This window comes from Ramularia collo-cygni, assembly GCF_900074925.1.
Source record: "Ramularia collo-cygni strain URUG2 genome assembly, contig: RCC_scaffold17, whole genome shotgun sequence".
NCBI classification, from domain to species: Eukaryota; Fungi; Ascomycota; class Dothideomycetes; order Mycosphaerellales; family Mycosphaerellaceae; genus Ramularia; species Ramularia collo-cygni.
The window spans coordinates 31,898-45,085 of record NW_019716271.1 but is presented as its reverse complement, the minus strand read 5'-3'; the positions used below and the strand labels follow the sequence as shown (position 1 = coordinate 45,085).

General features: G+C 52.6%; 6 protein-coding genes; 3 read left to right on the top strand and 3 right to left on the bottom strand.

Moving 5' to 3' along the window:
• Positions 1-86: 86 nt before the first annotated feature.
• On the top strand, positions 87-1,641 carry RCC_09195 (uncharacterized protein; the record flags this gene model as incomplete). XM_023774437.1 has 3 exons in its annotated part: positions 87-170; positions 236-1,396; positions 1,456-1,641. The coding sequence occupies 3 exons, from the start codon at positions 87-89 to the stop codon at positions 1,639-1,641; spliced, it is 1,431 nt and encodes a 476-aa protein (XP_023630205.1).
• A 599-nt stretch (positions 1,642-2,240) lies between these two features.
• RCC_09194 (related to protein tyrosine phosphatase-like protein (putative anti-phosphatase); pepino protein; pasticcino protein pas2) lies at positions 2,241-3,140 on the top strand (the record flags this gene model as incomplete). XM_023774436.1 has 3 exons in its annotated part: positions 2,241-2,493; positions 2,609-2,968; positions 3,061-3,140. The coding sequence occupies 3 exons, from the start codon at positions 2,241-2,243 to the stop codon at positions 3,138-3,140; spliced, it is 693 nt and encodes a 230-aa protein (XP_023630204.1).
• Positions 3,141-3,643: 503 nt separating this feature from the next.
• Positions 3,644-4,774, bottom strand: RCC_09193 (related to membrane protein; the record flags this gene model as incomplete). XM_023774435.1 has 4 exons in its annotated part: positions 3,644-3,793; positions 3,917-4,523; positions 4,588-4,637; positions 4,724-4,774. 4 exons carry the CDS (start codon positions 4,772-4,774, stop codon positions 3,644-3,646), a joined length of 858 nt encoding a protein of 285 aa, XP_023630203.1.
• A 1,126-nt stretch (positions 4,775-5,900) lies between these two features.
• On the bottom strand, positions 5,901-8,418 carry RCC_09192 (cell division control protein Cdc48; the record flags this gene model as incomplete). XM_023774434.1 has 2 exons in its annotated part: positions 5,901-5,926; positions 5,982-8,418. The coding sequence occupies 2 exons, from the start codon at positions 8,416-8,418 to the stop codon at positions 5,901-5,903; spliced, it is 2,463 nt and encodes an 820-aa protein (XP_023630202.1).
• Positions 8,419-9,660: 1,242 nt separating this feature from the next.
• Positions 9,661-10,749, top strand: RCC_09191 (uncharacterized protein; the record flags this gene model as incomplete). XM_023774433.1 has 2 exons in its annotated part: positions 9,661-10,041; positions 10,153-10,749. 2 exons carry the CDS (start codon positions 9,661-9,663, stop codon positions 10,747-10,749), a joined length of 978 nt encoding a protein of 325 aa, XP_023630201.1.
• A 422-nt stretch (positions 10,750-11,171) lies between these two features.
• Positions 11,172-13,019, bottom strand: RCC_09190 (related to epoxide hydrolase; the record flags this gene model as incomplete). XM_023774432.1 has 7 exons in its annotated part: positions 11,172-11,258; positions 11,379-11,431; positions 11,546-11,636; positions 11,728-11,772; positions 11,828-11,921; positions 12,014-12,816; positions 12,957-13,019. The coding sequence occupies 7 exons, from the start codon at positions 13,017-13,019 to the stop codon at positions 11,172-11,174; spliced, it is 1,236 nt and encodes a 411-aa protein (XP_023630200.1).
• Positions 13,020-13,188: the final 169 nt, after the last annotated feature.

Genomic DNA, 13,188 nt, shown 5'->3' with positions numbered 1-13,188 from the left:
AGAGAGCATCACCCTTGCTTATTACCTGCGAGCAATCACTACCGTACAACCAGTACACCGAACACCGACTTGCCACCAGCACGATCATGGATGGTGGTAGAGCAGGCTCAGGTTCAGCATCCGGTTCCGATACTGGTGCATGCCCATTCCTTCGACGACAGAGCGTTAAGGTACGTTGCTCACCTCCGTGCCAAAGCATCCTTCACTTGAGGCTGACATGAAATGCTCTTTGTAGAGGACTTTCAGTACAATGGCGGAAGCCCGGCGAAGCAGCTCGCCTGATTCTCTTTTTGTCTCGCAACACGACCACCATTACAACAACGCACACGCTGCACACCGTCATACGCCTCTCGCCCTTCCCCCCACCGCACGACGGCCACGATATGCAGGAGACGGCCTAGACTATCGGAGACCCACAACCACAACATCGTCAACAACATCAACAAGAGCGGCATCAGCTGGGATGGGCAATAATAGCACCGTCATTGACCTGACTTTGGAGGAGGACAGTTCAAGGAGTGCGCGGACAGAGCCTGAGGCATCTTTGGCGGCAGTGACGCCGGAGCCGGGACCTTCTCGTGCACAGCAACGAGTCCCAAACTTTCATTCACACAACATCTTCGACATCGAAAGTGACGCCGAGGAGCGCGAGGAACAGGAACGTGAGCCGTCACGAGGAGGACCTTCCGCACATCACACCCGCCGACAAGATCACAATCAACATCATCATCTTCCAGCACCACACTACCCACTCCACCGAGATCACAACACCGTGAACGCGGCCTCAAGAAATTCACCCATGGCACCACCTCCGAGGACACTCCCAGCCCCGTGGGAACCACCGGCACCCCGAAACAGGACTGCACCACAACAAACAGGCGCTGCGGCGCGCGATAGTCACACCATCGACCTCACAGGTGACGATGATGATGATGAAGTCGTCCTCACCGATGTTCGCCCTCGCTTTACACCACAACTCAACACTGGAAGGCCAGAGGCCACGGCGGGCACCGGCACTAGGGCTGTCGTTGATCGTATGTTCGGTGCGGCAGGTGCAGCTCCAGCAGCTCTCATGGAACGAATTTTTGGGTTTGGAGGTGCTGTCGCTGGAGGTGCTGTCGTAGGCGGCGCTCAGCCCGGCACTGCCCACAATGTTCGCCTTGCAGTTCCCCACGGGTTGAATGTAAATCTCGAATACACCATTGCTGCCTTTGCGGTTGGTGAGGCTCTCCGACCTCCAACACCAAAGTATGAGGAACCACCAGATGCCGAGCCTGGCTTCACGCGAAGTCCTGGAGAGGATGAGGAAGTCGTTTGTCCGAATTGTGGAGATGAGCTTTGTATGGGAGACAACGACGTCAAGCAGCAGGTTTGGGTCGTCAAGGCCTGTGGACATGTAAGTTGTTGACATGCGATGCGAATGCGCGTTTTGGGTCGATTGCTGACAATTCTCAGGCGTATTGCGGAGAGTGTGCTCGTGACCGCGGTATCAAAACCCCCAAGCCCAAGGGCAAGGGCAAGGCGAAGGCGGAATCATCAGCAGATGGTATGCCTCTACCCATGAAGAAGTGCCAAGTGATTGGTTGCGAGAAAGCGGTGACGGCCAAGACGTCAATGCTACGAGTCTACGTGGATGGCTAGTAGTATGATGAGCATCGTCTATCGTTTGTACAGAGTGGATTGTGCAGGATTGTACAGACGGACTGTTCCATCAGGAGAGCTTCTCTTCAAAAACTTCACCATGAAGCTCGTCGAGTGCTACACACTCAAGACGGCATCGTACAGGATGAAGGTCGTGCATGAGGAGTGGAAAAGATTGGCAGTATTCGATTGTACAGAATCGATTGCCAAAATCGATTGTACTTGCATGATGATATGCTTGTGACGGAAGATTCTATTTTCGATAGTGCAGCGTAGGAGCGTTGATCGGGACGCTCTTTGGCGTATTGTACAATCACGAAGCTACATAGCGATTGCAGCAGCGAGGTGACAGACAAAGCGCTCGACTGCAAAAATGAAGAAAACTCATTGAAACTACCTGGTATCGTTTCACGACAACAATTTAATCACTCCAACACTGACGTCAAATCCCAAACAGCGCCAGCGCCAGGCCAGGGCCACAGCTATCGGGCGGGGCGGGCCGGTTCCGCTGCTGCAGGGCAATATCCCAGCTCCGACTTCAACAGCTCCAGCTTCACCAACAGTTCGGTGCAGCATTGAGCTTTCCAACACCCTCCAAGATGGACTCGCCAGCAGATACACAGCAGCCTACCAAGGCGTCGGCCCAGTCTCCCAAGCAAAGAACCTCACCCGCCAAAACAACCTACCTCATCCTCTACAACTCCATCTCCGCCCTCCTCTGGTCGGTGGTGCTCGGTCGCGTGCTATTAATCGCCTCCATTCACGGCTACGCAAGCGTCTATACCGGAGCGGGAAATTTCACTAAATGGACACAAACGCTCGCTGGATTGGAAGTTCTTCACGCCGCAACAGGTAAGTAAAGCCATTCTTCCAAGAAAACATCCCCTCTTCAACTTTTTTCTTTCTTCTTCTCCTTCTTTTTGATTACATCTTCAGCTAAACATCTCTCTTCTTTCCCATTCAATAGGTCTCGTCCGCGCACCCCTCCTCACGACTCTCATGCAAGTCGCCTCCCGCTATCTCCTCGTCTGGGGCATCGTGCAGCAATTCCCCCACACCACAGGCCACGGCAGTCCCGCGTACTCGACCATGTTGGTCGCGTGGAGCGTCACGGAGGTGATTCGATATACATTCTTCGCAGTCAATCTGGGGTATGGAAGTGTTCCCAAGGTGTTGATGTGGTTGAGGTATAATACTTTTTTTGTGCTGTATCCGTTGGGGATCAGTAGTGAGTGTTGGTTGGTGTGGAAGGCGTTGATGCCGGCGAGGAGTTGGAATTTGGCGTTTGAGTATGTGTTGAAGTTGGTGCTGTTTGTTTATATTCCGGGTGAGTTCTTTTCTTTTTTTTTCTAGTGGCTGGATGGGTTGCTCTCTAACTTGGGAGTTGGGATGAAGTGCTAATCATTTTTGGGGTGGTAGGATCGTATGTTTTGTTCACGCATATGATGGCGCAGAGGCGGAAGGTTATGCGTGGGAACAAGAAGAAGAAGGCCGTATAGAGGCGGAGAAGATTGTCGCCTTTTATCTGCAAGATTCAGATTTGACACTTGAAGCAAGTGATACTGCATGCTCGAGGGCATATTTGGACTCTCGATAAAATTCGTCACTTTGATCTGCATAGCCAGCAAAAGCAAAAGCTCGTCCTCAAAAGCAAGAAACCACTCATTTGACTTTACAATATCTACTTACCTTTCCAGGAAATCCCGTACCAGACACGCACCTTTCGAACAGGGGACGGGCGTGTGACGACAACGAAACCAGAAGCAGATTCAATAATGCTTCACATGATTCAAAGGCCTTTTTTTGTCTTGCCGAAGGAATGGATGGATGCCTGTAGGTAGGTAGGTAGGTCCTCACACCAAAAGAACAGGGAGGACATTGTGTTCGGTCTAGCATTCTATTCCCATTCCCTTCCCTCTCCCCTGAAAGCCACCTTTCTTGCCCTTCTTCCTCGAGATTGACATCTCCCCACCCTCCAAATCAACATCTATCCCCCCACCCTCTAAATCGCCAAGTGCTCGGGGAAAATATCTCCATTTCTCCTCCAATTATCCAACAGCACCGTCGTCTCCACCCGCAAATCCTCCACAATCGCATCGACTTTGATATCCGCTCGATCGTAGCCAAAAGGATCTTCGAGTTGCTTTCCAATCTACATTCCCCGAGAGAAAAAATCAGCAATCGCACATAATCAAATCACATCACAGCCCAGACAAACACAAGAACGTTTTCTTATCTCATATCTTCAAGAAAGGATCGTCAGGAAAAAACTCACCGCCTCAATCCCATACAACGTAAACGAAACAAAAGTAACCATCAAAACCGACCACCAACCCATCTCCGTMACCCAAGCAAACGGCAACACGCAACAAAACAGCGCCAGAACCTGGCGCATATGAATCAAATAAGCAACCGGCAGCGGAGTCAAATGAATCGTCTCCATGGTCCCATACGCAGCGATCAGAGAATTCAACTGCACCTGCATTTGGGAAGCCTGCGGACTATGCAACCAGCCCCGATCATGCGCGCGCTTGATATAAGCTTCGATCTGAATGGAGAGTTGCAGGACCAATCCCAGGCCACTTTCCTCATGTCCACGGGTTCCGGGTGGGAGGAGTTCGTCGTATTCGGGTTTGTGGACCGAGACGCTTTCTCGTCGGACGCGCTCGGCTTCTGAGCGGGGGAGGAGGAGAGGGGGCATGTGGCCACCCCATTCTGCTCGGAGGTGGTTTTTCGTCGCGTAGATGAGGGCGAGGAGGATGCGGACTGCTCGGTCGGTGTCTGCTCTTTCGCTTGCGGTTGGTGGGGGACCTTTGCTGGAGTAGGAACATGCGAGGCAGCTTCGGGTGAGGTTTCGGATGTTGGTGGATACGGTTGTGAATCTTTCCATCCGACCATCAAATCAGTCATGTAATTTTTCCAATTCCAAGTTGGAAAGACACTTACAGCTGATTTCCCTGCCAGAAACGATCATAACTCGTACTATTTCGAAACACCTACACCAAAAAGGTCAATCCCAATTCCAATCTCAATCCCACTCACAAGCACATCAGCAAGCAAGCAAGCAAGGATATTTACATACCAACATCAACCCCACAACAATAGAAAGACTCGGCACAACCGAAGACGGCATGCCCAAATGCCCCTCAAAGCACGCATCCAAATAACAAATACTCGCCGCAAAAACCGCATGCAAAACGACCGCAATGGCGATATTGGCATGGATAGCACCCTTGATGAAACGCAGTACCAATGGCCATCTTCGTGGTTTCTTGCGAGTGGTGTTGTAGCTTGGGTAGGTGGCTGCAATTAATCAATTAATATAATCAATCAATCGGTCCCGTCGTGTCGGAAATGCATCTCATCTCATTGATACGTACCCTGGAAGAGATGTTAGCTGGTCGGTGGTGAATAGGAAGGGGTTTGGAGGGGATATGTACGCTACGCTCATGATTATTAAATGAAGGACGCTGGAGACGAGGTCCGCGTCCATTGGGTTCGGGAAGCATCATTGAAAGTTTATTGCGCGCGATCTTCGAATATGGAGTGGTTCTACGGAGGTCGGAGGTCGGAGGTAGGAGGTAGGAGGTAAGGTGGGAGGTAAGGTACCGTAGGAGGTAGGAGGTGCTCTCGTCTCCCTCAATCAATCAATCCTCCTCCCTTCACGTCTCCTCGTTGTCGGGCGAAGAGAAATTGATGGATAGACAATAGCGGTGAGTGAGTGAGCTCGGGAGTCAAGGAAGTGATGAAGCCGCAATGCCAGGCCAGGAAAAGCAACCTGGAATTGCCGATTGGAACCTGGAATGAAGCTCGCGGGGAACGCCACTTTCAATTCCAGACAAGACAAGACAAGACCGGGACACAATAATGTGTCTTGACAAGCAAATGGTAGGTAGGTGGAGAAGGAAACAGCTCTTTCGATCTCAAGATACGATATCAAGCCGACTGACGCGAATGCTGAAACGGGCTTGGATTCGCAGGCCCCCATGTCGGCATATTCAATCAACATCTTCAGCACATTCAACATCATTGATTCAAGCACACGTGAGAGGGTGACATTTTCAACAGCATCCATCCATGAGGCGCGAGCTATAGCACACTCTATCATTTTGAAACGTAAGAAACGCCTTGCATGCAAGCAACCTTCATCATTGAAGCCTCACAGCGCTCAATAGCACCGCAAAGCCTAGTGTGACATTTGACGCCCCCACGGTAATACGTCGCCCAGAATCATCCCATTAAATGCGTCAGATCAAGACCTAATCGTAAAGGTCCTCCTCGCCACCTGTGATGAGGTTAGTCGTTGTATGCGGGTTGAGATGGAAAATCACACAACATACCATTCTGCTGCTCGGCCGCACCACCATCGGTGCCCTCAGGGAAACGGAAGAAGGCGCTGCCACCTCCAGTGTTCTTCATGCTCTGAGCGAAAGCCTCGTACCGCCGAATCTCCGTGTCGGTGACGGAACGACGAGCCATGGCCATGGCCTCCTCAAAGTGACGCTTGGTGAGCTCGGGCACAGGGTCCTCCTCATCAACATCCTCATCCATCTTGTCATCGCCATCGCCGGCGGCAGCCTCACGAGCCTTCTCCTTCTCAACGGCAATGCCGATGCTCTCCTTGATGGCGAGCTTGACGGCGCGCTGCGTGATGAAGCCCAAGTCGGCACCGGAGAAGCCGTGGGTCTTGCTGGCGATGAAGGCGATATCGACATCGGGTGCGACCGGGGTCTTGCGGAGCTGAGCCTTGAGAATGCTCTCACGTCCGGCCTGGTCGGGGAGGGGAACGTAGACGAGGGTGTCGAGACGACCGGGACGGCAGAGGGCGTTGTCGAGCTGCTCTGGACGGTTGGTGGCGCCGATGACAAAGACATTCTTCTTGCTGGTCATGCCGTCCATTTCGGTAAGGAGCTGGTTGACCACACGGTCCGATGCACCACCGGCATCACCGTTGGAGCCACCACGCGACTTGGCGATGGAGTCCAACTCATCGAGGAAGACGACACAGGGAGCAGCGGCACGAGCCTTGTCGAAAATGTCACGGATGTTGCTTTCCGACTCACCAAACCACATGCTGAGAAGCTCGGGTCCCTTGACCGAGATGAAGTTGGCCGCGCACTCGTTGGCGACGGCCTTGGCGAGAAGAGTCTTACCGGTACCTGGTGGTCCGTAGAAGAGGACACCACGGGATGGGCTGAGACCAAACTTGAGGAACTTCTCGGGGTGGTCGACGGGGTATTGCACGCTCTCGATGAGCTCGCGCTTGACATCTTCCAAACCACCGATATCCTCCCAGCGGACGTTGGGCACCTCCACCACGGCAACCTCGCGAAGAGCAGATGGGTTGCTGATGCCCAGAGCGAAGCTGAAGTTTTCTTGGGTCACACCCAAGCTGTCGAGGACTTCCGCGTCGATGGTGTCCTCGTCGAGGTCGATCAGGTCCATCTTCTCGCGAATCTGCTGCATGGCGGCTTCGGAGCAGAGGGAAGCGATATCCGAACCGACGTATCCGTGCGTCTCAGCGGCGATTTGCTCGAGATCGACATCATCRCCCAGCTTCATGTTCTTGGTGTGAATCTGGAGAATCTCCAGACGGCCGGTGGGGTCGGGGATGCCGATATCGACTTCACGATCGAAGCGGCCGAAACGACGAAGAGCGGGATCGATCGAGTTGGGGCGGTTGGTGGCGGCCATGACCACGACGTTGGCGCGGGCCTTCATGCCGTCCATGAGAGTGAGAAGTTGCGAGACGACGCGGCGCTCGACTTCACCGTTAGTCTTGTCACGCTTGGGCGCGATCGAGTCGATCTCGTCAATGAAGATGATGGCCGGGCTGTTCTTCTCGGCCTCCTCAAAGGCCTTGCGCAGATTGCTCTCCGACTCACCGGCCATCTTGGACATGATTTCGGGTCCGTTGATGAGGAAGAAAAAGGCACCCGTCTCGTTGGCGACGGCGCGGGCCATGAGCGTCTTACCAGTACCGGGCGGACCGTACATGAGAATTCCGCGCGGCGGCTTGATACCGATGGACTTGAAGAGCTGAGGATGTCTCAGCGGAAGCTCGACCAACTCGCGGACCTGGGCCATTTGCYTGCGGCAGCCACCAATGTCGTCGTATCCGACCTCGTTGAGGTTGCCCTCCTCGTCCTCGCGCTGAATTGGGTCGCCTTCGCAGTGGATCACGGTGTCTTGTGCAACGATTCCATACTCTGGAGCGTCCACCTCGACCACCTTGAACTCGACGGTTCGCATCGCGGCGCGGCATGTGAAGAGGTCGCCCTGGCGGAGTGGGCGGTAGGCCTCGCGGAAGTATGGCGCGAGGAAGACGTCGAAGAGCGAGCCGGTGAGGCCCTCGATGGTGTCGGCCATGGGGAGGACGGCGATGCGCTTGGCGTACTTGATGTCGGGGCATGGGTTGACGGTGACCACATCGCCCAGCTTGACGCGGAGGTTGTGGCGGACCACACGGTTCATGCGCGCGGAGCCATCGTCGAGATMGTCATCCGCGAGCACGATCAGCACGGTGTCCTTTCTCTTCTTGCCCTTGACGAGGACGGTGTCACCACGGAACAGCTGTAGCTGCTCCATGGTGTTGTTACTGAGGGCGAGAATTGAGTTATCATCGGTGGTGGCGTCTGTGACAATCAAGCTGTTGGGCTTCTTCTTCTTCTTGAGAATGGCGGTGGCGACATCATTCTCCTCCCGCTTCTCGGCGCCGCTGGGGTCATTCAGCTTTGCCTTGGGCTTGGAGGCGGCATGATCCGGCTGTGCAGACATGTTCGCGCGTTTGCTGTGTTTGGTGTTGAGAAGGCAACAGCTGCGCGGCGGCGGCGATGTCGGTGAGGATTGCGGCTGGTGTGTGCCGATGGGCGATGAGGATGTTGGCGGAGGTGTTGGAGGGGAAAAAGGTGATGGAGCAGATTGTTGTGGTGATGAAGTAGAGGTGGTGTGGTTGTAGGTTGGATGGAGAGGTACTTGAAGTGGTGGAGGCAGCTCGGTGTTGACGGAGCTTCTGAAACCCTAATCTTTGATGACGACTGGCCACTTGTAGCAAGCAAATGCATGTGCCTGAGGTATTCACATCTGGCAAATAATGAATAAGCAAGCCACGACAGAAGGGCGTGGAATGTGATGGATGCTGCCAGGTTAGGAAGCCATTCACTCACCAATCTCCCGCGCATTGACAGCAGCATCTTCATGTGTAGCTTGTACGCCATCTGGTGACACTGGCGCCGCTTCTGGCAGCAGCAAATGTCCGAAAAAATGTTCTCGGGTCCATCAATGCGCTCTCATCTACGCCACAGGGATACACCGCCAGCYCGCCATCTGTCCGCTGTAACGTCGCGGTGGATGGAAAAGCCTTGACCGCGCACACTGTGCATCTTACAAGAATTGAGCCTCATTGTAGGGGATGGATTGGTGGCCAATAATCTCCGTGGCACCAATTTGAGCCGTGATATCCACCAAAAGGATTCTACGTCGATGTGTGGGTGGTCAAAGGATGAGTATACATGAGGTGTGCATTGCATGTGGTACTTTGCATGCTCGAACGGTATAGGAGCCTTGGAGGTACCTGCTTCCACTTCCTGGACGAGATAGATGCCCTCAGGAATAGATGCCCCCAGGACAATGCAGAAGATGCACAAAGCTGTAGGTCGACTTCGTTTGTAACAATTATACCATCATTTCTTGCCCTCAATGGGTGAGGATATATGGATGCTGCAAAATCAGAAGATCAGTAAGCCTGATGACCAGGCCATCTCATTGCACGAGACGAGTTCAGGCATCATCTTTCCCTCTTCAAGTGATCATCCCAACACCACGCCATCTCTCACTCTGTCATGAGCTTTTGACACCGACACGACATCTTTCACACTGGCATTCATTACCTCTCAGCTTAAGAGTGCAGCTTGAACTGACACTCCAGATCCAGGTGAACTGCTCATTGGATATCCGCCTGATCCCATCAAGAACCGCAGCAAGTTGTGTGTCCAAATCGTCAACTAACAAACCTCCAAAATGTCCGACTCCGAATCTCCCCAACACATGTCGGACCCTGAGACAATCGCACAATACGGCCAGGACAACACCTCAGATGCGCGAGAAAGCCTAGACCTCATCTTTCCCCATCTCACCCACGAAGAATCCGTACCTTCCACACAGCACGAATCATCCTCCAACATCATCCCATCAGAAATCAAGCAATCTCCCGCCATTCCTATCCCCATCCCTCAACTATCCAAAGGCCTAGTAACATTCGCCTACCAGCGCGCCCTCCTCAACCGTATCAAAGCCCGCGACCTCCAACAAGGAGGAAAGTACGATCTCAACAAATACACCCCAGTATTCCTCCACGACATCCTAATGCTCCCGGGCTCCCTAGCCAATCTCATCGGCAAGGTACTTACATTCATCTTCCCCCATAGAATCTCCGACCCTCCCAAAAAGATCAAGAAACAGAAAGAGAGACAAACGAGAGGAAAAAGACAATACTAATGACTCCCCACCCAGGGCTCCCCAGAAGACATCCTCAACCGCATGACCCCTGCACTCCTCCACAACCATCACATTCATCATACTCCCTCCCTCTCAAAATCCCATCTCCCATCCCTCCTCCCCTCCTCCCCCGCCGCTCCCTCTCCTCCCATCCAAGGCATGCTCCTCTTCGGCCAAGGAAAACACGCCCGCCAACTCATCCACACCCACTACCGCGCCGACACCAACACCGGCACCACGACAGCACACACTCCCTCAATGCCACCACCCAAACGCAGAAAAGTCCCAGTCGAAATCGAAATCATGGTCCCTCAACCACGCGAAAGACGGCGACATTCCAGGGACTTTTGGCGTCCACAACGGATAGTCATCTCGGTGCATGCTTGGAAATCTACCTCCGCTGAAGAAGGAAATTTTCAGGCATGTGAGGAGCGGGAGGGGGGGAGGTGTGTGGCCGAGTGGACTTTGGAGGGATATCTTGCGGGGACGTTGGGGAGGGAGGAAGGACTTTCTATAGGGATTCAGGGGAGGGGAGAAGGGGATGAGGATGGGGATGTTAGGAGTATGGAGAATGGGGAGGTGATGATGGAGTATGAGAATGTGGGAAGTTGAGCATTACCGAACCGAAGCTTCTTGTGAGAGGCGATCTATGGCAGAGACCTGATTAGGAGCGGATTGAGGGGAAAAGCGTAGTCAGTCAGTCGGGGACGGTGAGTAGAGACTTTTTGTCATTGCGGTAGGGGGAGGTTCTTTCTTTTCCTTTTTCTAGAAAGCATCACATTCTGTGTTCATAATCATCATCATCATCATCATCATCATCGAAACAAAAATCCAGCAGCCGTAAAAATTCATTTCAATTTCGAAACCCTATTCAACACACCCTACCCATCCCTTCATTCACCCCAAAAGAACCCCGCCGAGCTTTCCTTTTAAATGAACGACATAGCATAGCATAGCATAGCATAGCATAGCATAGTCTATCATCCACCAAGAAAAAACACTCCAAAACCTCCCTGACATCACATCACATCACATCACAATTTCCCCCCGGCAGAAACTTTACAAGCTTTCCTAACAAACTCCTCTACATCTCCCAACAATTCCTTGGGTTTCTCCATGGCCTACAAGATAAGAATCACACATCAGCCATGCATTGCCCCGGATAAGGTAACAGAAGTAGAAGGAGGAGGAGGAGGAGGAGGAGGAGGAGGAGGAGGAGGAGGAGGAAAAGCAGGACTTACAGCGAAATGTCCACCACTGGAATGAATAGCAGAAGAGATGAGATTACAACTCGCTATATGACAAATTCGTTAGTCAACGTCGGGTTCAATCGATCAATCAATCAAATTGGTCAGGGGGATTTGATTTGGTTTGGTTGAGAGGAAGTGAGAAGGGGGTGTAAACGTACTAGCGACCCAGCTCACTGGCATGGGAACCAATTCTTTTGGAAAAAAGGAGTATCCCGAAGGTTTCTCGACATAGGGTCTCGCACGACCACGCTGTATATCAGAGGTCAGTCAATTGGGTCCGAGATGATGAAGATGATTATGATGATGAGAGTTGGAGTGCAAAATCCACAACAAAACATACCCCATTGACTTTTGCGATCCGAGGCCGTTCTTCATCACCAGAGAGCTAGAAGATGAGAACAATCAGCGTATGGTCTTTTGGCGGGTTTCGAAGCACGTACTCCTCGGTAAGGGTAGATGCAGCGCGCAAAAGTATCCGTCATCCAGTAGAGTGTAATGGATTCGAGAATTTCATCCAGGGGAGGATCCTCATCACTGCAAGCACGTATCAGCATGAACATTCAAAACCCACCAGCAAGGAAAAAGATCCCAAGTCCCGCCTCTCTCATCTTCATTAAACAACTCACCTCCACTCCAAAAACTTCTCCCCAATCCACGCAAGCAACGCAAGCGGACTAGCACTCAAACACATCCCAATCGTCGCCGTCCTTGTCCCATGCTCATGCGCATACGCACTCCCCATTTCTCGAAACGCCAAACCCCTCGAGATCGCCTCCCGCTCCACCTCCCCCATGGCCAACTCCTCGGCATTCGCAGGTCTGGAAATGGGGGAGAAGTTCAAATGCATCCCTCTACACGCCTCGCAATTCGCCGCTTGGTAGCGACTGATCATTGAACCGAGATCGCCTCCTTGAGCGATGTATCCTCCGAGTTTGTCGAATCCCAAGCCGATCATGAGGTTGTTGAGGGCTTCGGAGGCGTTTTCGAGACTAAAGTCGAAATTTAGAGGGGGTGAGGAGGAGTAGGCGTAGCCTGGGATACTGGGGACTATGATGTGGTAGGGCAGAGTCTGTGGCGTGTATTTCTGCGTCAAAAGCTTGCAAATGGGGAGGAATTCGAGAAATGAACCGGGCCAGCCGTGGTAGAAGACTAGAGGAATGGCATCTGCTTTCTGGGAGAAGAGGGCGACGAAGTGGATTTCGAAATCATGAGACTCGTCATCTTGGACTTGGGCGGTGAAGTTGGGAAAGGAGTTGATATGGTCTTCATGTGCTCTCCAGTTGAAGTTGTGCTGCCAGTGGGATTTGGCGTGGGTGATCCAGGCGTGGGAGACTCCGTAGCGGCGGTCGACGGATTTGTCCGAGTTTTCGTAGTTGGGTGGGGCGATTGGGGAGAGGGAGAGGAGGGTTTGGAAGTCTTTGATTTTTTGCTCGTCGACTGTGTGGGAGGGAAGGGTAGGGGGTTAGTTGGTTGTTTGTGGTTCTCGTTTCTCATCGTTGGAACGTACCCTGCGAAAGCGAAGGAGGTCAGCAATGCGGTGGATGGGAAGGGGATATTGTCATTACTTACATGGGCTTTGAAGGGCTTGATGGGGATCTTCACGGACGATGGGGGTTTGCTGTAGTCTGCCATGTTTGAGTAGGAGAGGAAAGTTGCTGTTATTGTTGTTGTGATTGTTGTTGTTGTTGGAGAGAAGTAAGACGATGCAGAGGATTTGTTGATTTCTTATGGATGCATGTGGAGCTCCAATGCATTTGTGCTATGATGATGCATGGAGCTCCGGCAGCAGGTGGTAGCTGGG